The sequence below is a fragment of the Mchenga conophoros genome, linkage group LG12, assembly GCF_057382185.1.
Source record: "Mchenga conophoros isolate Kocher_MC1m ecotype Shallow Benthic linkage group LG12, M_conophoros_male_GT1.1, whole genome shotgun sequence".
Lineage (NCBI taxonomy): Eukaryota > Metazoa > Chordata > Actinopteri > Cichliformes > Cichlidae > Mchenga > Mchenga conophoros.
In genome coordinates, this window is record NC_140537.1 from 34699899 (window position 1) to 34722956 (window position 23058).

Here is a 23058-nt window from a genome sequence, read left to right on the forward strand (position 1 = left end):
CTGATCATCAGAAGATAAATTGGATTAGCGAAGTAAGAAGGAAGATAACAAAGTATTTCTTGATGAAAAATTGTTATACTCCCACCATCCCCACCCCCACCCCCCATCTAGTACAATAAATGTTCTCCTACTGTAAGCAATCCTTTTCCCCGTTGTTTCAGTAAGAGCACACCCTTCAAATTGAATCCTTATCTGTCTCCTCAAGTAAACACTCACTTATGACTTACTTCCTGTTATCTGGATTAGGTTTAGACTGTTTCTTTTGGATACTCAGATATCATGTTGATGAAAAAATCTTTACACTTCTTGTTTTTCTGCCATAAAAAAGACCATTGTTTGAAGCACTGGCAGCATCACCTGTCGCCTCTTTGAAACTTTTTTTTTTTTCACCCTGGGGTCCTTTTTCCTTTTCACCAGTCTGTGCTACTCTCTGAGTTTCAAGAAGATGTTTTCATATCAAATTTTATAATTTCCTTGTTTTATGTAGCCAATTTCCTTTATACTTAAGCTGCAGTTATAGATTTTCTACGGTCCTTATTCAAAACACATGTTGTGTGGACGTAATTCACTCTGCTGTACTGAAGCAAAGGGTCTATAAAAATGTGACTTTTTCAGAAGAATCTCCCCCAGATGCATTTTTTAATAAAAACAATGTCTATCCTAAAACTACAGTTAACAAATCTGGCAAATATATACAGTAAATCTTGAGCCACTCCTTATTTCTTTATATTTTGCTTCCAAGGAGACTGGCTGTCCTAAACTCTGACTATAAATCATCGAAGCATAAAAAGACACCGAATTTAAGTGATGAAATAATGTTGTGTTTTCCAATAACAGACGACTGAGCAAAGTAACAATTTCAAATAGTATCTTTTAGCACTTTGTTATAGCAACTCAACACAAAAACACATTTCCCCCCATTTCTTTAGCTGAATCTATGAAAAATGCCAGCGATAACACAGTTTAAATTAGGCATAAAATAGTATATTTTTCATGGTATTATGGAGTGTGGTTCAGATGCAGAGAAAAGTGAGTGAGTATCTACGTTTGTGCTTTTTTGGTTGGTAATTGTAACATTTTTACTGTGTTAGACTTTTATTCAGTATTTTAGAGGTGCATTTCTTGACTCCAGCTGTGTTTGTTAGCGTTTGAAAGGTTTTGTCTGCTGTGATGGTGAAATAATTATATAAATAGTATGAAATTGAACAAAAGAGTTAAATTTATAATAGGAACTCTCCTTCGATCAGTGTCTATGCTCTGTGTCTGTCAAAGACTATACAAAAGGACACTAAGGAATGTCAGTGGCCCAGCAGAAACCTGGCTTTAAAATTTAAAGTTAAACCAGTCATTAAACATTCACAAAAAGCTGAAGTATAAACATATAAACTAAAGTAATCACAGGTACATTCCTCTGGTAATTTCCTTCTTCAGTTAAAAAATATGAAGTTGGAATAACTACTCCAGAAGTAGTTGCATGTGCTTTCACTAACAGCTTTCCCAAATGTCTGTAACATATTAACTGAGGGACCTCTCTGCTCGTGTGAAGATGTGCTGTGGATGAAAGTGTTTTTCTTCTTCAAACGAGTGGAAACCATCTCCCTGGAGGTTCTCTGTCACATCAGTGACCCGGCGGGGGGTTGTGGTGGATTTGTTGTCAGACTGGAGACGCTCTTCAGACGCACCGTGCCCAGACTTGTCTCTCTGTGCTCTCTAAATACCACTCGCAGATCTCCTGCACTGCTTCTTGCAGATCTTGTCAACACTGTAACCAGAAGCTAGATGTGTCCGTGCATGTAACGGATGACCCCCTTCGCCGCCACCATCGCACACCCCCTCCACATGCTCTCAGCGTGAGTGAGCACCTTCGGGCTTTTTGGAGATTTCGTGTCTCATCGCTAACTTGCATTCTCAGCAGAAAGTGACAGATTAATTGTCCTGAAGGTAGTTTTTCATTTCTTTCTCAAACATCATCACACACTCTCCTGGCAGGATTTCCATTGTCTGTGTGTGCACACCTGCAACATCCAAGTCTCATCAGCAAAGTTGTGGAGGTGGCATCAAACAAAGCGGTCTTTCATATAACTGAGCTCAACCTAAAATGTTGGTAAGACAGAACACGTTTATCCTAAAAAATACCCCCAAAAAACTCATTGTTTTCCAAAGATTCTTCTTTTAGGTTAAATATATGCTGTTTGGAGCTGCACTCTGAGTCTGAAATTAACTTTTTATCTGCTGAAGATTAAAAATCCATCAGCTTGTTTTCTAACTGGGAAAAATAATACGTCAGATTCTGTTTCACTGCATTTCATCAACGACATCGGCTAAGATATCATCTCGAGTACAAACTAAAACACATTTAGGTGAAGATAATACCTGTGCTTGGGTTTAACCTTGAACGTCAGTGAACCTGTTAGGAATCAGGCACATTTATGACTGCGGGGTCACGCGGGTCAAACAGTCCATTTGACACACAGCTGGGGAGGCTTAGTCTTCAACAGGATTTCTTTGAAATGACCAAGCAGTGCCCCCCACACCCCAACCCCGTGTACCCAGCGCCAGGTATAGTTTTACGACCCTGAAAGCCGACACTCGCTCACCTCAGCACTGATGTGATTGGGATCAGGTGGGGGGCAGCTTCAGTCTAAACTGTCTCGTTTAGAGCCCGGGGTTGGCTGGTGTCCAGGTGATTCACAGTTCAAATCCCCGTCATCAACACAAACCACAGAGGCTTCGTGTTGTCCTGTCAGCAAAACAGCTATCGTTATTATGTTCAAACACCTGAGATGATAACGACCAGGGGTGGAAAAACAACCAGGCAAAGATTGTAACTTATATCACAAAATACCTTTAAAGTTTTTTGGGGTTTTTTTAAGTTAGCCTATGTGAGGCTTGGGGATGGTTTGCACAGAAGACATTGCCCCAGAGCTGCCTAAAGGTTAGAACAGGCCATGACCTCTTATGATGATGAAAAGGTGTTTTAAATTGAGTTTTTATCTGTCTGCGTTGCTGCATTGTGCTTGTAATTATCACTTGCACAGATAAACAATCTCAAGAACAAAAACACGAGCAAGAGGTCAACCTCAGTGACTCCAATTTACCGAGGTGAGGCCTAAAAGACGGATAGCAGCTGCAGTCATTTGTGTGGATGTGTGTCAGTTAAAGCAGCCACAGCGCTAACTTTAAGCCTCACCAGTCTCCAAATGGATGAGTCATTACAACAAAAACATCCATACAGTTAATAAGGCGAAGGGAACTGTACATGACGACAAAAACCTTTTTTTATGCCGGGCTGCAAACATATGTTTCTTCTGCAAAGTTGGACATGTTAACATGGGAATCTGTGGCGATTGACTCACTTGTGGAGACAGCCTCAAGTGGCCGTTAGAGGAACTGCACTTTTTGGCACTTACCAGCTGTACTGTTTTACTGTTTCTGCTTGAGGCGAACTGGCAGAGAGGAAGTGAAACATCAAAAGTGCAACAGAATGACCAAAAAAATGAAAACAAAACCTCAAAGCCATGATAAAAAAAATATGTGATACATTTTGCATAATCTGTAATTGAACTAAATGAACATGAACTCACAGGCTTTGCCAAGTAAGATATGTTCTGTGCTTGTAATGTTTTCCTCCAGTTTAAGATCAGCAGCCATTAGATAGATAAGTTTCAGAACACATCGTATCGTGATAAGGGTTTTGTTGTTTATCTGAAGTTTTTGTTGTCAGTATGAACTGCAGGAAGGCAGATAATAGCGCAGAGACAGAAAGCTCGCATCAGACTGGTGCTCAAGGAAGAGCAGAAAGAAGCCGAACAAGGTGTAAGCTTTCCAAGGGTGCCTTCGAAATCTCATGGGGGGGGGACTCTGTTTAAAAGGCCTTTTTGTTCAGTCGTAACAACACTAACAAGCCATTTAAAGAAAAGCTGCAGGACATGAGTAGAAACATTCCCCTGAACACGAATAAGGGCTTTCTGCAACAAAACAAGCAGCTGAAATCTCCTTTAAACAAAGTGAAACGCGGGAGGTGGAGGGCCGTGTATGCGTAGTGTTTGTTCTGCAATCCAGATCCATCAGTCACTGCGTTTCTGCAGTCTGGAGCACATTCCACAAATCCTGCTGGGTTTTGTTCCCCATAACCTACCTAACAGCGACACAGTAGAGTCCTGCAGAGCAGAGCGAGTCAGGCTCATTTAAGCACAGCACATGCACCGCTGTGACCGTACTCAGATAAGCATTCTTCGTTTAATTATTTTGCTTTTACAGGTTGTGTGGCTTTAATGGGAATTCATGTTGGGCTTTTGATATAGTAAAGGTTAGACCTGGCTTTCTGTCAGCACTGCAAAACCTCTGTAACATCAAAGTAATGATGCACGACGGGTTGAAATACATTTTGGCCTTTTAATTTTGCAATCAGGTGACATAAAGTTTTGCAGAACCCGTTCACTGGATAGCTTTGTTTCATTATCCTGCACCTTAAGTGTAAATAAGTAGCGTCTTCTTTCTGTGGCTATAACTGCAAAATCCTCAGTCATAATGAAGCATTTAATTTAAGCAGGTTTAATGCTTCATGTTTGATTTATTTCCTCTGTCAGTGGTGAAAACTCTTAAGGAGAACTTTTTTATGCTTTTCCTTTCTGTCTTTTCTGTCATATAAAATGGTTTATTGTCATATTAATGAACATGGCCCAATTGTCAGAACGTGTATTATTATTATATTTATCTTGGTTCACCCCTCAGTTCATCCCCAGTCTCAAAATGGCGTTTGTTAGCTCCTCTCGCCCTTCCTTTAAGCCACAAATTCCCAAAAAACATAGCCATGTATGGTGACAGTAACCACCAACACACCCAGCTGAAGTCTATCTGTGTTTGAGGTCAAGGTTACCTCAGTGCAGTGCTCTGCTGGGTTGCACATTCTCACGGCCGTGAAAGAGGACAATCAGCATTAGAGGAGGCAGGAACCAGAAACCCTCAGAAGGACACCAATGAGAAGAAGAATTAAAACAGCAAAGCTGGAAAGACCGCAAAGGAACCAGAGCAGATCAAAAAACCAAGGTCCAAACAGCAGGTTAAGAGTGAAGATGTGCAACCAAGTGCAGTGAGTCTAGGAGCAAAGCATAGCAGTTCCACTTTCTGAGACAGGAGTACGGGTAGCCTCACACAGATTGCTGTCTCTTCATTGAGTTTCTCTTCCTGAAGACATATTCAAACTCCACTGCTTTAACTGCAGTTTGGCCCTTGCTCTCTTTTGCAGACTCAGTGAGCTTAGCATAGCAACACTTGAGCCTGGTCTCCACCTGCCGCAGTTTCTGGGTCTTCTGATTGGCTGCCTAAAGCATAAAGTTTAATAAACAGCAGGTAGGTGGAGCCATTGTGGCAGAGATGACTATATTAGCAATATCCCTTTCCTGTGACATAATTCAGATCAAAGAGTAGAAAAACTGCATGAAACTGAAGATTTAGGGCAATCTGAGTCTTGTGTTAAATTGACCTTATCATTTTGAATTTGGGCCATGTTTAGTCTGAGCACCAACAAACGTAACACATATTTTAAACTGGTTTTAAACTAACAATGAGTCTTAAAAACCTACAGATCTCCCACCTTTTATATTAATTGTGCAGCAAAAGTCTCATCTTGAAACATCCCACAAGCATGTAAACTGATAACCAAATGCTAATTCCTAAATGCCAAGGAGAACTAGTGCTCAAAGGGAAGATGCATCCATCCATGCATGCTTCATTATTTCATAAAAGGACAATATCCGCAAATGTCGGAGCTGCACTGGCCTGTGGGAAGATTCACGGGCACTGATGATGGAGGTAATTTGTTTCATCTGCACGTATATCGATAGTGTCTTTTCCCACAGGTTTTTCTGAGTGGCACCGGAAAAGGAAATGCACATCATTTTGTGATAGGATGAGTACACCCAACTGTTCCCTGCAACTGCAGAGCTGCAGATGCAGTTTTGCTTTAGGCTGAGGACAGAGTGAGATGAGGAGGTGCAGATGGGATAGATCCACTCTGTAATTTGCTTCTGTGGAAATAAGCAGAGGCATTTCCTCTTGATCTAACATGGGGGAGGGTGGTATTAATGATAATGGGACATTCTGAGACCAACTGGCTCTTAAACTGAGGAAAAATACATGACTCAGTGACCTGATTATGAGGTTATGCTGTCATTAACCTCGGGGTTCAAAATGATGATGATTCAAATCCAGAGAACATTGACCTCTGCCTCAGGGCTTTCTGTAGTTTGTTTTTGCTTCTCTCCCTTCTTATTACTTATTTTCTTTGTCTTGTTTCTTCCTTTCTTCTTTGTTCTTTTTAACTTTATGTCCCAAGTCATCATAGTCAACTTATAGTTGGATTATCACTCAGTTAGCCTCACACATTCACATTCCCTGCACCACGAATCATAACCACTTTTGGTGAATTTGTAGCAACTTCACAACTGATAAGATGCACATATTATAGCAACAACTGTGTGTGTAGAGCCAAGCATTCACCCTCTAACAGCAAACTTTAGGTCATTCAGACTGAAACATTAGCGATTGCCTGCAGAGGCAATGAAAAATGTTGTAAGGCTTCTGATAAAGCCAGTAGATATCAGAATAAAGCAACACTTCCTCTTCTATGCGTCCATCAGAGTTTAATTTAAGACTATATATGCAGAGCATTTCTAAAAATCTGGTTTTGAGATTGCATATCAGCACATGCCTCTGTTGCTCTCCACAGGGAGAGTTTGCCTGCATGCACTTGAGAACTGCGCAAATGGGATTTGCAAATACTTCTTTGACTAAATACTGAGTAGAAATGGAAACCTAAAAGGGGGGCAGCTGTGGGTCAGGAGGTAGAGTAGGTTTTCCACTGATGAAAGAGTCAGGTTTGAAAAGTCACCAGTTCTTTCACGTGCTAAAAATGATTGGTTCAAGCATGGGCAGCACAGTGTGGGACCACCACATAGCTACAGCACACTTAATCTAAGCTGTCATGTTTCTGCATTTCCATCTAACGCCATGACATCATATCTGGCTTCACTAATCTCACAAACAGCTGCAAACAAAACAGCAATTGTAAAAATACGGGCTTATCTAGTGGGTCATCGGAAAGGCACCATCTTAACAACTGGCCTCCCGCTGCCGTCATCTCAGTGAGGCCTTGTTCTGCTGAAGGTCTCTTCCTGTTAAAACAAAGCAGATCTTTTTCACTTCCGCACTGGCCTTTCCGTTAAAGTAAAACCTGCCCTGTGGCTGATTTTGTCGTGAAACTGAATTGAAGTTTATTACAACCACAACATTTTTAGAAGTGCAATGACATTATACTTTAATTGCCAAGATTTTTTTTCTTTTTTTGTCTTTGATAACATCTGGAGGAAGTTTCTGGTGTTTCTGGGCAGTCAGTCTTCTGTTATCGAGCAGCACATACTAAACAAACATCCGATAATTCTTTCTTCAGATATATGAAACAGTAGTTTGGAAACAATCAAATATTGTTATTTGTGTAATTGTGCCTCTTATTAATGCATCAATTCTAAATAATTGCCAAATTGGATGCAATTACATGACAGACTTCAGTCTCCCTGTTAATTAATATGCATTGCTCCATTTAACTAAAATAAACATAAGCTTAAAGGTCAATTTTGTGTGTTGGGCTGTGATATCAATTGCAGGAGAAACTGGGGCTCATGCAAACTCTATATTGCCGTGAGGCCTATGTAATCAGATTAGGTAAGTAATTGTGTCAGATTGCTTTTAGTTCAGTGGGTTAAGCTACTACTTACAAAAAGCTGCCAAGTAATTTGTATTCACTGACATGTTCAAAGTAATCTGATCCAACCCTGCCTACAGCAAACTACTAAGTACTGACCCACAAGGTCACGCACAGACATGCCGAGTTGTCCCTGCCTATGAAAGCATGACGTTGTCTAAATGAACCACGTTGTTGTTTCAGGTCTCTGAAAACTTTCAGGAGCTGAAGAAGAGAGCAAAAGCACCTCAAACTCAGGAACTGGTTAAAGAGCCATACTCATTGACAAACAGCACATTGAACCATCCCCGCTGTGGCGTACCGGACTACCCCACCAAGGAAGAGTGGCGGCACCGGGGGCGATACCGCCAGAGACGCTACACCCTGTATGGACAACGCTGGGACAAGACGGACCTCACCTATAGGTACACACTGGGGCCCTTAGCTGTGTTGTAACTATATGCTGTGTTTGATCATAAATAAAGCTTACAATAATAAAACGTGAACTTCTACAGTCCCGAGAGAACTCCGTGCTGATGTAAGCCACGGGATTCATCCGAAATGTGCAGCTGAAAAAGCGTCCTGCAGTGTTACCATTTGGTGCACGAACATACGATTGTTTTTCTGCTTCAGCAGGCGGCTTTTTCAGACGAGAAAAAAAACTGTTTTCTCAAACCCGAACAGCAGATGGACGCAGTTAGAGATTAGATGGTGAATATGGTGGAGTATTTAGGAACAATGAGCCAAATATAGAGACTGAGAAAGTAAAGGAATTGTAGCGTCTTAGTAAAGTGTTTGGACAATGATCACAACACTTCAGTGCAGCCTGGTATTGATCCTCCAAATCTCGAAACATCATTCTTCCAAAAGATATTCATTCAAGTGGTGAAGGAGTAGAAAGCTATGACTGTATGGATGTGGGTGATGTCCACTCTCATCAGCATAAAAATACTTCATCACTGGATAAATGTGATCACTAAGAAATGCTTTGCAGTGACGTTTCCCTCCATCAGCTTTTAAGTGATGACACATTAACCTGTTTTCAAGTTAAAGTACTGTGTGTCATTATACCATTATACAGTTCATGTCTTGTGTACCTTTAGCTCATTTTTTAAAAACCTCAGGACCCCAACTTTTTGGTTGCAAAGCATTCAAAAACAGGAACTTCACTGATCTTTCAAATGAAACCTACTCCCTCTTACTTGTACACCCAAAGGACTAATTACATGCAAACAAAATGCAATGAATTCATCAACACCTCCCATGTAAATTGGGAAACAGGGGGCACCTGGATTTGAACCAGAGACCTCTTGATCTGCACTCAAATGCTCTACCACTGAGCTATACCCCCTCAGCCAGTCACTTTATGCAGAAGCTAGACATAGGTTTCAGTCTTGGAAAGTGAAGGTGATGTTGCTGTGCCTTACAGCTGCATTCTTTGAAATGAGCAGCTCCAGAGTTATATAGAAGTTTTTGAGAAAATAACCTAGTTCTCATTTCAAGTGTCATCACTTTAAGTTAATTAATGTCATGTCTCGTCTACTTAAATTCGTGTTGACTCACTTCCTCGTTCCCATCTCCACTGGGAGACGAGGAGTTGAGCATGTGCAATTTGGGAAACGATAATGGGAGAGTCTCCCAGTTAAAGAAATATACACAGTAAGGCACAAGCATATGGTTTAGGGGAGAGGTTGGGAACTCAAGGCCCAGTGAGCCTTGGGGTGCTCCAAGGAACAGTCCTTATTTAAACATATAGTTCTTATTTAAACAGGGGGCATCCGGATTTGAACCAGAGACCTCTTGATCTGCTGTCAAATGCTCTACCACTGAGCTATACCCCCACAGAATGGTCTTGACTGTTTGCAGAAGATGGACATAGGGTCCAGTCTTTAAAAGTGAAGGTGATGTGGCTGTGCTTTAAAGCTGCATTCTTTGTAATGACCAGTTGTATAGAGGTTTTTCAGAAAATGAACCTAGTTCTCATATCAAGTGACATCACTTTAAAGTCATGTCTCTTCTACTTAAATGTGTGTTGACTCACTTCCTCATGTCTCTTCCGTGTTCCCATCTCCACTGGGAGATGAGGAGTTGAGCATGTGCAATTTGGGAAATGATAATGGGAGAGATTCCCACTTAAAGTTAAAAAAAATATACACAAAAAAGCACAAGAGTATGGTTTAAGGGAGGAGTTGGGAACACTGGCGCTTGAGGCCTGGAGTTCCCCACCCCTGGTATAGGGCATGGCCCCTTTTTCAATCAACCATTGTCCATTGATTTTTTAGTCAGATAGGTAGCATTTAAATAGGAATTTACTAAAGTAAAATAATCCTCATGTATCTTATACTTTGTGCCAGCCCTTGTTTTATCCACTGTCTGCAACATTGTCTTAGGCTTCTCCTTTAAGAGAACTTTCTTCTGATTGGCTGACCCCAACCAAACAAAAGGTTACGCCCAATTCGCACCACCCATTATGGCCATATTTGGTGGTTGCCATATAGTGCAGCTTGGAAAGTTGTTTTTTTTTTCAACTTAAGCAAATAAATGAAATGAAAAACAGCTCTTACACAAACAGGGGGCACCTGGATTTGAACCAGAGACCTCTTGATCTGCAGTCAAATGCTCTCCCACTGAGCTATACCCCCACATTCTGTTAGCGCTATTGACTGTATACAGAAGATGGACATATGGTCTTTAAAAGTGAAGGTGATGTGAATGTGCTTTAAAGCTGCATTCTTTGTGAGGTCCGGCTCCAGAGTTACATAGAGGATTTTGAGAAAATAACCAAGTTCTCATATCAAGTGACATCACTTTAAGTTAATTAATGGACATCGATTTAAAGTCATGTCTCTTCTACTTAAATGTGTGTTGACTCACTTCCTCATGTCTCTTCCTTGTTCCCATCTCCACTGGGAGACGAGGAGTTGAGCATGTGCAATTTGGGTATTGATAATGGGAGAGGCTCCCAGTTAAAGTTTAAAAAATGATACACAAAAAAGGCACAAGCATATGGTTTAGGGAAGGAGTTGGGAACTCCAGGCCCCAAGGGCCGGTGTCCTGCAGGTTTTAGATCTCACCCTGGGTCAGTACACCGGAATCAAATGATTAGTTCTTTACCAGACCTCTGGAGAACTTCCAGACATGTTGAGGAGGTCATTTAGCCATTTAAATCAGCTGTTTTGGATCAAGGACACATCTAAAGCCTGCAGGTCTGGAGTTCCCCAACCCTGGTTTAGAGGATTGCTATCTTTCGATTAACCAGTATCCATTGGTTTTTCAGTCAGATAGGCTGCATTTTATCCACTGTCTGTGACATTATCTTAGGCTCCTCATTTAAGGGAACTTTCTTCTGATTGGCTGACCCCTGCGAAATTCGCACCACCCAATATGGCCATATTGGGCATAACTGCCGAATGGTCCAGCTTTGAAAGGTTGTTTTCAACTTAAGCAATTAAATAACTAAATCAGTCTTTATTCAAAGAGGGGGCACCCGGATTTGAACCGGAGACCTCTTGATCTGCAGTCAAATGCTCTGCCACTGAGCTATACCCCCATGTCCTTATTTGCTGCCTGTCATAGACTGTATATAAAAGATGGACACTGCGTGCAGTGCAGCATTTTGATTGTGGTCTTGATTGTTTTCCTTTAATTTGTCATCTAAGCATTAGCAGAGAGTAACAGCAGAGCTAAAAGAGAGAAAATACACATTCAACATATGAACATCACTCTGTGTTCACATCTTGTTCCTGCTCTTGAGACAGACTGGATTAAGGACATAAGGAAAATAATCAAAAATTACACAACCTACAGAGCACTTTCAGTCGTCAACTTGACCTTCAGAAAAAGGGGTGGTGCTTTTCTTTAATCTAAAGCCGTGGCACCATCGAGCGTCTGGCGGTCTGGCTGCTGCCTCTCTGTCTGGCTCACCCGGTGTCCCTTTCATTGTACTCATTCTTCAACCTAACACTATACGAAGACAGGCAGAGCGAAAGCAAGAGGTAGGAGGGTGATTTTAATAGCAGCACTGGCCACAATCTAATTAGATTCTGCTTCACAGGACCAGCTCATGGTGACACCTGACGGAGTGATGTGGTTTACCAGGATCAAGGCAACACCCAACTACGTCAAACTCTCACTGTTATGACCATAATAAGGCCCTCGTTCCTCCCCAGCCGTTGTAAATGAGTCTGATATGAGAGTGGAGCCATGCTAATGAGGCCCTGTGTTTATTTTTTATTCAGAACCAGCCAGCGTTTTGAGCTTGTGAGGCAAGCTCTGGCATGACACCGAAGTCAAGCTGGCTCAGCTGAGAGCGCTGTTGTTGTAACCGCTTGAATGGTTTTTAGATCAACTGAAAAGGAGGTCTCAGGTGGCTGCAAAAGGTTAAAGGATGGCAGGGCTGCGTTAAGGGAGATAGATTCCACGAGTTTGCTTTTTTTATATATGTTAGACTTCATTCTTTAACTTTCTTATGTTAAAAACATTTTGTCTACTGCAAGGAAGCAAAATAAGTTGTAAAAGGTTCGCTTAAACTGGTCTGCAGTGACAAACGTTGCACACACATGGAGTAATGACTTGTCAGTCATACAGTAAACCAAACCCTGCTGCTTTTTGACTGTAAAGGAGACAGAAAAACATCATAAAACCCACAGGGAAAGTGTTTCCTGTGGTCACTGCTTCACTTCAGGACTTCTAAGGAAACAAGAAGTCGTCCCTTTAGGAAGAATGCTGGTTTAAGTCACTTCAGGTATATCTTTGGCTTTTAACCCAGAAGCTGCATCCATGTTTATACAGTTTATGGTATTAAACAGCAATTTATCCAGCTGTTACAGAGCAACACCATTCATTTGGAAACAGATCGACGCAGTCTAAAGTTCTCTCTTTTTGCACTGCTCTCCACCAAGTCTGAGAGCATGGGCTGTGATAGTTTCACCTGCTTCTTTTAAAGTGCTCCAGTCACAGTCACACACTGGTGATGGCAGCTACATTGTAGCCACAGTCACACTGGGGCGCACTGACAGTCCAAAAGACTGAAATATGTATTTTAAAGGGAATAATTTATTATTTAGTAAGTACCTAAGTACCTAGGTCGTATTTAGATTTATTTATATATATCTTCTAATGTATAAAATATTTGAGCCATACAGGTAGATGTCTCTTAACAGATCAATACCTGTACACTTTGTATCTGTAAAAATACACTCTAAATTCAGAATCAGACACTTTTCATTTTTCAGTAAACACTCTGTTGGTATTTCTTTTCCCACACATCGAGGTTTAAGAATTTTTTTTACGCTATTTGGAGGGCAAACTAAAAAGGCAGTTATTGGGATGAATGTCTGGAGTTTTTACTGCTTGTGTGTCTCCAAATTAAGACCATATTTTCCATAAAACCCCCAAAGAACAGGAGCTGATAACGACCACTGTAAATAATGGAAACGTGTCCTGTCTTCTCGATTAGTTCCTTGAAGCAATGCACTAAATTCTTAGTGATGGGCTTTGTCAGCCGTTAATGTGCTCGGTTTTAAGTTGCTGTAGTTGCTTTGATTTGTTTGGTACAAATGGTTGCAATGGTTAGTTTCAGATGTTGCTTTTCTGCTGGTTTTAGTTGCCGCCATTGCCGTGTTCAGTTGAAGGCGTTACTGTGGTTGCAGCATTTGGCTTAGCTGCTGTAGTTGCCATATTTCACAGTCGCTTGAATTTTAGTGGTTAGTTTAATTTTTTTTGTAGTTTAAATGTAATATTGGTGTAGCTTCAGTATTAGTTGCTGTAGTTTTACAACAATTAACAGCAACTGTAGTTTTGTAGTCTTTGGGTAAGAAAAAGTTGCCCAAAAACAAGTGCACAGATGTCATGCTCAGAGCGAGAGAGGTCTGTTGCAAAAGCTCTGTCTCCTTTGCCTCTCCGTCTGTTGTGCTGCACATCCAGCAGGCCCTGATGACATGACCTCAGGGACTTGCTGGGGACGTATGGGTGAAAAATTTCTCTGATCCACACTGGCGCTTGTCCATGCAGAACTCTAAAAGTCAAAATCTTAAAGTGGACTCTAAAGGCAATGGGGAGCTTACTTTATCCAGAAGTCTCACAGCGGCAATCTGAACAACCTGCACGTGTTCCAGGGAGGTTTTGTTAAGACGTGAACAATGAATTGCAAAAACCCAGACGTGATGAAATAAAGGCATGAATAAATGAATCTCCAATTCAGAATGTGACACAGTGGAATTCAGCTTGGCAATATTTCTCAACTGATGAAAGCCAGAGTGAGCCAGAGACTTAATGTGAGCATCCAAAAGGAAGGCTGAGTCAAAAGTTACACTAAGATCTCTCATCGCTAGAAAAAGAATTTTGTTGTTGTGGAAATCATCTCAGCCACCATTATTAAAGTCTGGCTACAGGATATCTTAGGACTCTTACAATTGGAGAAGATAAAATTCTCCATCAGAGGCTCATCGGATAGATTTTTTACTTAAATACTTAGAAAAGTTACCAGCACGAGAAATCTCTCTGTAGTCCACCATATGACAGTGTACAAATTTTTCTGCTATTCCCAGCAGTGGCTGTTCTACCTTATAAGAATACTCTATTTAAAGATATTCCAGCATTATTAGTTTGTTTCGACCGAGGAGCAAGTAATCATTAATATTAATATTAATATTGTTACTATTGGTTAAGATTTATATCAATATTGATTAATGTTAAGACCTTGTTTTTTGAGGCTAGCAGATGTTAATGTTAATATTAAACTATAAGGATACGTAGTACTATCTTATTGTTGATTTCTTTTCTTGTTTTTTGTTTTGTTTTTTTTTTACTTTGTTTTGTTTTCTATGGGTCAATTCATTTTCTCTATAACATATTCATTTTTACATTATTGGGAGGGAGTGGGGGGTATTCAGGTACTCATCCCATTTATGTTTTTTTTTGTATGTTATAAAAAAGGAAAAGATTATTACTTCTATATGTACCTATGTGTTTTATGACAGTTTGGTATTGAAAAATAAAAGAAAGAATAATAAAAGTTACACCAAGGTTCCTGATGTAAGATTTTTCAAATGTGGTAGGAGGCCTAGAGTTCCTCATCATTAAGTTGGATAAAATTATCTGCCATCCAACTTTTAATAGATTCAGCATCATCTGCACAGCACTGATAGGAAATAAAAGTGCTTGAAATGTACTAAAGAGGGAGTGGAAACAACAGAAACAACAAAAGGCCCCAAACCAGAACCTTGTGGCACACCGTAGACAAGAGAAGTGGAAGAAGACAGCTTAGCTTAAACAATGGAAGAGTTAGCCTGGTTTCATCCACTCATATGTCACATTAATGAACATTTTAGATTTTAATGTCTTTATACAATAGGAAGTTTAAAACCATAGTTTGTGGCTTGAGAGGACTCTTTACAGTGAAGCTATTCATTATGAACAGTCAGGTTGCGCGGTCTGGTACCACTGTGCCAAAAAATGTTATATAGCCAGGAGCGCTACATACAAGCTAAGCACGTCCTGACAGCTCTGAGCAATCTTCTCTGTGTATTCACAGAGTTCTAAAAAACTTTACTCATGTAATTCAAAAAACCTCATGTAAGTCTAGATCATACTTTACAGAATTCAAGTACCATTCCTGTTAAAGTTCTCCACTTAGCACCGTACAAAGTGTAGCAACACATGGACACACATTTGTGTCTTCTTTTAGAGTACTTTCAGTTAATGGGGTGTAATCTCCTTTTTAAACCCATGGTAACAACCAAATTCAGGTGTTTAACACTTCTGCACTGTGATGATTGGACAGTCAGGCCAGCTTGCTGCTTGTTTTCAGCAGTTATGCCTCTCTGCAGATGTTGCTGTAGTCCAGTGGGTACTTAAGCTGGAGATGTTTAAGTGTGTGGTTGCAGATGTTTCTGTTTTCGCAGTGGTTGCTTTACCTGTTGCTTTTGCCATTTATAGTTGTGCATTGCAGTAGTCACAGCAGGTATTTTAGTTGCAGATGTTGCTCTGTTTGCATGAAGAGGGTTCATGTATTTAGTTGAAGGTGATGACGTTGCTATATTTAGGTGCAGATATTTCTGTAGCTGCAATGAGCAGTTTAGTGGCAGATGTTTCCTGGTAGTTTACTAGTTGGTTTAATTGCTGTAGTTGCAGTGGTGCAGTGGTTAGCACATTTGCCTTACACATTAACGCTTCCTGGCTCCTCCCTGGGAGGAGACACAGCACCAGCCTCATGGGGTACTCAGTGAGCTCCCAGGGCCGGTCCCATGGATAATTGCGAGGGTTGCGTCAGGAGGAGCATCCGGTGTAAAATCTGTGCCAGGACAAACATTGCTATAGTGACCTCTCGGGATATAAGAACGCATCCGAAAGAAAGTTTCAGTGACTGGGTTAGTCAGAGTAATTACTGTGTATAGTTGTGTAATCACAGTGGGTAGGTTATTGACAGACGTTTCTGTAGTTTGCTAGTTGGTTTAATTGCTGCAGTTTCTTTAGTTTCAGTGGTCAGTTTCGTGTCAGTAGTTACTGTGTGTAGTTGGAGGTGATGCTACAGTTTTTTTGGTCGGTGTGGTTGGAAATGTTGCTGCATTCAGAAGACGTCCAAAGCTTTGCTTGCCAGAGGCTGTTGCTTCATACCAACCCCAGACAGCTGTGCATTTCCATAATATGTCACAGTAATCTCATTTACCGCAGAAGCAACATTGAGATTTGATGCAAAGCCAGTGTTGGTCCATATGATTTATGAAGCGTTTCAGTCTTCTTGGTAAAGCGTGATATTTTGTGGATTTTTGGTTTTATTTTGTGGGTTATCACACTGGGTGGTTTTATCTAAAAGGAAAGGGAGGAGATTTTACCGCAGTGTTTTGTTAGCAAGCCTGAGGGTAGAAGAACACCTCCCCACTAAAGAGACAACTGAAGATATCTGATTAAAAGGGGGATGCAAGGCTGGTGGTCTCACTTTGCTACTGTACATCCTGTGTGTGCGTATGTGTGTATGTAACACCTCTATTCATTTCCTGCAGGATTGATGGATTTCCTTGGCAGTTTGGAGAGGAAAGGGTTCGAGGTGTCTTTCGGGATGCAGCAAAGATCTGGAGTGACGTCACTCCGCTCACCTTTACCGAGGTCCGTAACGGACACGCTGACATTCGCATCGACTTCAGAAGGTGGGAAGAATTGCTGAAAAAAATATTAAAAAGATCAGGAGCAAATGTCAAATTACACCATGTTGTGAATTATAGTTAATTAGGCCTAAATATAAAACGTGAGCATCGTTACACCTGAGAAATACAGCTGCATTTGAGCTAGAATAATACAGTTTATGATGCGGTTATGCCACAAATCATGGTTAATAGACATTGCTTTAAAATGGCACTCAAAGGACACATTGTCTCCTTTTTCTTTAATATCTGTTGCCTTGATTCCCGCTCCTTGTGTTTTTTCCTCGCCTCCTCCACTTGCATCTCTGGTGGGAGGGAGTAAAGCAAAAAAAAAGAGAAGCAGAGGAATTGAAAATGTGTAATTTGGTAAAGAAGAGTTTTTTTTCTTGCTGCCCCAAAATGCACAAAGATCCAACTAATCATTGTACAGGAACAGCATCCAAGATGCGCTAGCTTCAAAGTCAGGGGGCACCCGGACTTGAACCGGAGACCTCTTGATCTGCAGTCAAATGCTCTACCACTGAGCTATACCCCCACCTGCCAGTCCTTTGCAGAACTGACTTATATCTGCTTTCTTTGTAAAGTCCAGCAGGTCACCTCTGTATGCAAAAAGATAGTATAGAAGTCCATGATAAAACCTTTGCTTTGTAATTGCAGTAAACACTCTACACTAGTTCAGGTTAATACAAGATGTTTATTTCATGAATTATGTTCTCGTGCTATCATTTATTGGTTGATGAATGAAAACAATTTCTCAACATATCGGTAAATACCTAATATTGACCGATAATGTTGCCAGTTAACCTAATTAGTTGTAAACTGTTCCTCCATTTTTCTTGCTTTAGCACTTACTTTTGCCACCTTTTATTGCCGCCGTCCCAACTTTTCGAGACACGTTGGTGCCATCAAAATCAAAATAAGATAATGCTGTCTCACTTTAAACATTTTCTGAGTTCTATTGTGAATAAAATGAGATTACATTGACATTTTTAGAGTTGTAGTTGTAGTTGTGAGTTAGATCCAGCATAGATCATTTTGAACTAAAGACAAAGATCTTTGCTACAGAGGGATTTCCAGAATCACAAAGATGAAAACACGAGATTACAGAGCAAGAAAAGACGAGGAGATTATACCAGAGATATAAAACTGGACTTTTGTGGGGGATCTGTGTCATCCTTGGAATTACGTAAATTCTTTTGTGAAGCTTTGATTGGTTATCAGTGGAGCGATTTTTATGTTTTTCCTCTTTTGAATCAGGTTGTGTTTTTGCTTTTGAATTGCTTTTATCCACTCTTATAGAACCAACTACAGATGAATGATAAGATAAAGGAAAAACCAGCATTAAATGCCCCAGTAACCTTTACGGCCACCAGGTGCTCGATTATTCAGGTCTATGAGCACATCTGGAGGGTTGATTACCTTTCTTCCCAAATATATTCTCTTATTTTTTCTTGCGTTAGTAGTGATGGAGAGTGAGGTCACACATTAATCCAAGATGTCCCATTGTTGTTCATTTATGACTACAAAGACCAAAACATACGGTTCATTTTCCTCAAATATATATAATCAGCAAATCGTTTAGTGATCCCTGTTAGTGATGCCTGGGGCAGTTCAGCCATAACTTTAGACTTTTCCTGCTCATGCATGCTTGGAACGATCTTGTTACCAAAGTGGACACGCAACAGGATGTCATAGCGTGGCTCAAGCACGTTCATCATATCTTTAAACCCCTTGTTTTGCACAACGGAATATGGCCTCATGTCTGCAGCCATAAACACCTTTTTTAATAGCTTTAGCCCGGTCGGATTGGGCAGCAAAGGGCTGCTTAAATGCCGCAAACTCCTCTGCTCCTCCACTTGGACCGCTAGCGCTGGCCATAACTATCGCTTGACAGACTGACCACGCGCACCATACACACATTTTTATTTTATTTTTCGAATCTTCGGATCACGTGCGTGCCGAACCGTGGAGTGGGAACTGTTCAGATCACGGATCAATAATGATCCGTTGCACCACTAGAATGCACACATTAAAGGATATAGGGAACTACAGGGATCTAGGAGTGGGGGGAACACACAACACTGAGGGACAACAAGCAAAAGAAGAGACGAGCAGTACATTGTTAATTTATCCAAATGTGCTTATTCTTTCTGCTAGTGTTGAATCCTCCCTTAAAGCTGAAGCTGACAGATGAATGTTTAGAATCTTTTGTCTGTAAAGCTGTTAAAAGGTTTCTGCTCAGTGCCTTTATTGCTCATCGGAGTGTTTGTTTTATAAAAACCTGCAGTTTATGGCATGGAGACAACCTTCCCTTTGATGGCCGGGGTGGCATTCTTGCTCACGCTTTCTTCCCTAAAACACACCGACAAGGTGAAATTCATTTTGACGCTGATGAGTCATGGACACTCGGAAACCACATGGGTGAGTGTATGGCTGAGTTTATTTTTTATTGCTGGAAGCTGTGCATAAAAACTGTGAAATGAATAGAATTACAGTTGTGATTACTGTCTGAATATCTCCATTGTCTGCTGCTGTCGCTGTCACTTGTTTCCCAGCAGAACATTTGTTTCAGTAAATAGCTGCCATGTTTTGTGGAGTTGCAGAAGGCATTCATCTGTGGCTCTCAGTAATATCCAGCCTATTGTTATGGGTTTTTTGATCCCCGTATACCATAACAGGAGCTTGGTTTTCATTGCTAGCAATAATTCATACTGATGATTTAGTTCATAATTTTTACTGACAGAATTATTGGGCACAGCAAAGGGACAGAGGGGGTCAGTGGTTAGAGGATTTTGTCGTTGCTTTATCCAGATGATGTGGTTCTGTTGGGCAGCTTGAAGTCAGGTGTTAAGAACCTTGATTGGGAATTTGGTTAAAGTGTGAAGCCGTGTGGTTCTCAGCATGAAAAGGATGGGGTATGTACTCTGGGTAGAGATCTTTGGAAGAAGTGTCCCAAGAGGGCAAGAAAGAGTGGAAGAGATCAATGGAGAGGGTTGTGCAACATTTACAATGATGCAGATGGTCTAACGGTAAAGACAGATGAACATGAAAGTAGAATTGTAACTTTATGGTTGATTTAAGTTCCTGGCCTCACTTTGGGTTGTGACAGAGGGAATGAGTTTGCAGATAGCAGCAGGAATGAGCAAATGAGGGCATCTGCTACGTGCTGCATGAGGTAGCGTGTAGCCTCCTTTCAGAAGAGCTGGATGACATGCCCAGGGGAGGGAAGTTCCCTGTGACACTAAGATAAGATAAGCAGCTGAGGATGGATGGGTGGATGGATGGATGGATGGATGGATGACTTTTGGACTGATGGACATTTTTTTACTTGTTTAATCAAATTATAAAGTAGTTTCCAGGAGCTTCCATAGTTGTCAGGTACATTACTTTAATATATGGGCTGAACTGACGTATATCTAAACTTTCATGCTGCAGTTTTTTTAGATAATAGTGTTATCGCTAAGACCAAAACAAAGCAAGGCATACTTTTATATGAGAAAAGTACGAAACTGACAAAAATAGTCCATGTTGCTGTCAGTTTCTTAAACCCAATGTTTGTGACAATCCAGAAAATAAGTTCACTGTACCACAAATGAGGCAGTAAAACAGCCACGTAAATGACATAAATGTGTTTGTACTGGAAACATGATCAACAACATCTGTGTATTGTTTTAGACTCACAGATGTTTTTGTTGTCTTGTTGTGACCAGCTTTGGCTGGGGAGACAACGTCACTTTTTCATTCATGTTTTCTTGAGGTCATACATTCATAGAGTGCTTGTCACACCTTGCAGCTAATTTAATATTGCCAGTAAGAAGTATGTCGCTGAATCGTCCAGAGTACCCAAAAGAAACTCGTGCAGGCGTGCAGATTCAAATCGAATTCCTTATTACCGTGCACTGCTGCAGCACTGATAACGTCTGTGTGTCGGTGAAATGTGTGGCTGAGAGTAGATATGAGTCAGCAGGGAGAGGTACTTTTTATGACTCGTTCAGGAGCGTTGGCACTGGATGGGCTTAGGTAGCAAAATCCCCACCGTGCAAGCAGGTCAAAACAAACAAAACTATCTTCAGACTTTGTTTGAACCAGGTGTGCCCCTCCATCCTTCCACCCTGCAGGCATGGACCTTCTCCAGGTTGCCGCCCATGAGTTCGGGCACGTCCTGGGCCTGCAGCACACCCGTACGAAGGGAGCCATCATGTCCCCACACTACTTCTTCGCCGACTTTCCACCCAGAATAAGCAATGACGACAAGTGGGGCATCCAACACCTGTACGGATCTCGGAGAGTTCGAGCCCCCGAACCCCAAACCACAACCGCCACCACAACCACTACCACAACTACCGCTACCACCACCACCAGCACCACCACCACTACTACTACTACTGAGAGCAACGAGATCTTCCCTACTGGAGTAAGTGAAACCGATGCAACAATCACAGAGTCGTGAAAATGACCTAAATCTACACAAGAGGTGTGAAGTAAACCTTTACCCTGAAGCTTTATGCAGGCATTCGTGGTACCCAGAGGATAAAACTTTTGTTAGGATTTCATTATTTGCATATGTTATATCTGAATATACTATATCTTGACTCTACTATATTTCTGCTGTACGACTCAAATTAGTTGTCATTCAATTTAATAAACAGTTGAATAGTTTCCAAAACAAGAACCATAACAAGATAATGGTTTTTCTAAACAGGACAACGTTAGCCTAAACAAGTTAAAGTTTACCTAAACAGGATCATGATAGCCTAAACATATTATTGTTTTCAAGATCATCAGGGTTGCTGATAGTCACGTTTCTGGTTTATGAAACACACTTTTGCATTCATGCTCACACTGCCCAAACAAACCTTACACCTTATAAGGATTGGCCTTAAAAAGGCATTTCCGGAGCTTAAACATAGGAGAATGCAAAAAAACAAACAAGGTTTACATGTCTGACAATCTGACTGTAAGAGCTTATTAATCAGATTCCTCAGTAAACGCAGCTGATCCTGCTTTGATAAGACTTAAGCTGGAGCTGACGTGTTGTTTCCAGCTGTTTATTAAATGCCTGCACTTTCATAGCGTATGAATCCAAAAGTGAGAGAGTCACGCACATTTATGCATGTGGCACAGTAAATATCAATCAGTTACTGATTGGTGATTAAAGGGAGTTTAACCTTCTCTGTGTCAGGAGAGACTTTAAAGCGCCCTGAGGTGACTGCTGCTGTAATTTGGTGCTATATGGATAAAACGAATGAATTGAGTCATATTGAATTATTCGTTATGCTGAGGGAGGCCCGGTCAGGACCCAACACTGGGCCAGGTCGGCTTTGACGCAGAGTCACAGTTTTACTGTTAAACACAGGTTGAGGAGCTTCAGTCAACTGTCCTATTCTCAGTCTTCACCTCTTCACTAAAGTCAAAGGTGTTTTTTGTTGTTTTAAAACTCAGAGTCAGTGTTTCCAGTCGAATCTGACAGCATGGCAAGCGCTAATGAGCTACAGGCAAAAAGCATGAAACAATCCAGAGGTCACACACAAGAAAACGACTATGAATGGGAGGAAGAATGAACAGACGCAAGCAGCACTGCAAAGACGATGAAATGATTTGGCCAGTTGGGAGGGAAACATATACTGAGGAGGGCAATTGGCTAATTGTACACAGGTGTGGCCCAAGAAGAACAAAGGTATAGTTTAAGACAAATAGAGATTTCAAAATAAAGTAGAAAGTGACTAATAGAACACAGGTGAGTCTGATCAAGTTACAAAGGATGGAAAGCTGCCAAACAACAAAACAAAACAGCAAACGATCGTCACATCATGACAGTGTATAACTGAGACTTATGTTCATGCATGCTTTGTTAAAACTTTTGCATATTGCCACTGATTAATTAGCTTCTTAATAAAATGTATTAGCTTGCTAAGCTGTAGATGTCTGATAAATTATCACTATATGGACAAAATAATCAGTGTATCAACCAATGAACTATTTGGGGTATATACACAGTGGCACCTCTTGACTATTTAAAGAGCATACCTGATTTCTTTGTGTTGGTATTGCTCCAACAACAGTATAATTACTGTTGTTCCACGACCACCTAATCAACCACTAACCAATCACATTGTTGTGCTTTTTTATTTTTAGACATACTGTATATTTAGGGGCTCAGTCTGCATTAGGGAGTTC

At 40.9% G+C, this 23058-nt stretch overlaps 1 protein-coding gene and 5 non-coding genes across 6 annotated transcripts in view; 1 reads left to right on the forward strand and 5 right to left on the reverse strand.

The window, feature by feature from the left end:
- The window catches only part of LOC146563108 (stromelysin-3-like), a 35042-nt gene that overhangs the window by 6836 nt on the left and 5148 nt on the right, over positions 1 to 23058 (forward strand). The window contains exons 2-5 of the mRNA XM_085295490.1: positions 7946 to 8166; positions 16744 to 16887; positions 19169 to 19302; positions 21000 to 21295. Of these exons, the coding sequence (XP_085151616.1) occupies positions 7946 to 8166; positions 16744 to 16887; positions 19169 to 19302; positions 21000 to 21295 (795 nt within the window). The remainder of the gene's footprint in view (positions 1 to 7945; positions 8167 to 16743; positions 16888 to 19168; positions 19303 to 20999; positions 21296 to 23058) is intronic.
- On the reverse strand, positions 9021 to 9092 carry trnac-gca (transfer RNA cysteine (anticodon GCA)). Its single transcript has one exon. It is a non-coding gene; the product is annotated as a tRNA-Cys (tRNA).
- On the reverse strand, positions 9511 to 9582 carry trnac-gca (transfer RNA cysteine (anticodon GCA)). The gene has a single exon. It is a non-coding gene; the product is annotated as a tRNA-Cys (tRNA).
- On the reverse strand, positions 10312 to 10383 carry trnac-gca (transfer RNA cysteine (anticodon GCA)). The gene has a single exon. It is a non-coding gene; the product is annotated as a tRNA-Cys (tRNA).
- trnac-gca (transfer RNA cysteine (anticodon GCA)) lies at positions 11220 to 11291 on the reverse strand. The gene has a single exon. It is a non-coding gene; the product is annotated as a tRNA-Cys (tRNA).
- trnac-gca (transfer RNA cysteine (anticodon GCA)) lies at positions 17345 to 17416 on the reverse strand. Its single transcript has one exon. It is a non-coding gene; the product is annotated as a tRNA-Cys (tRNA).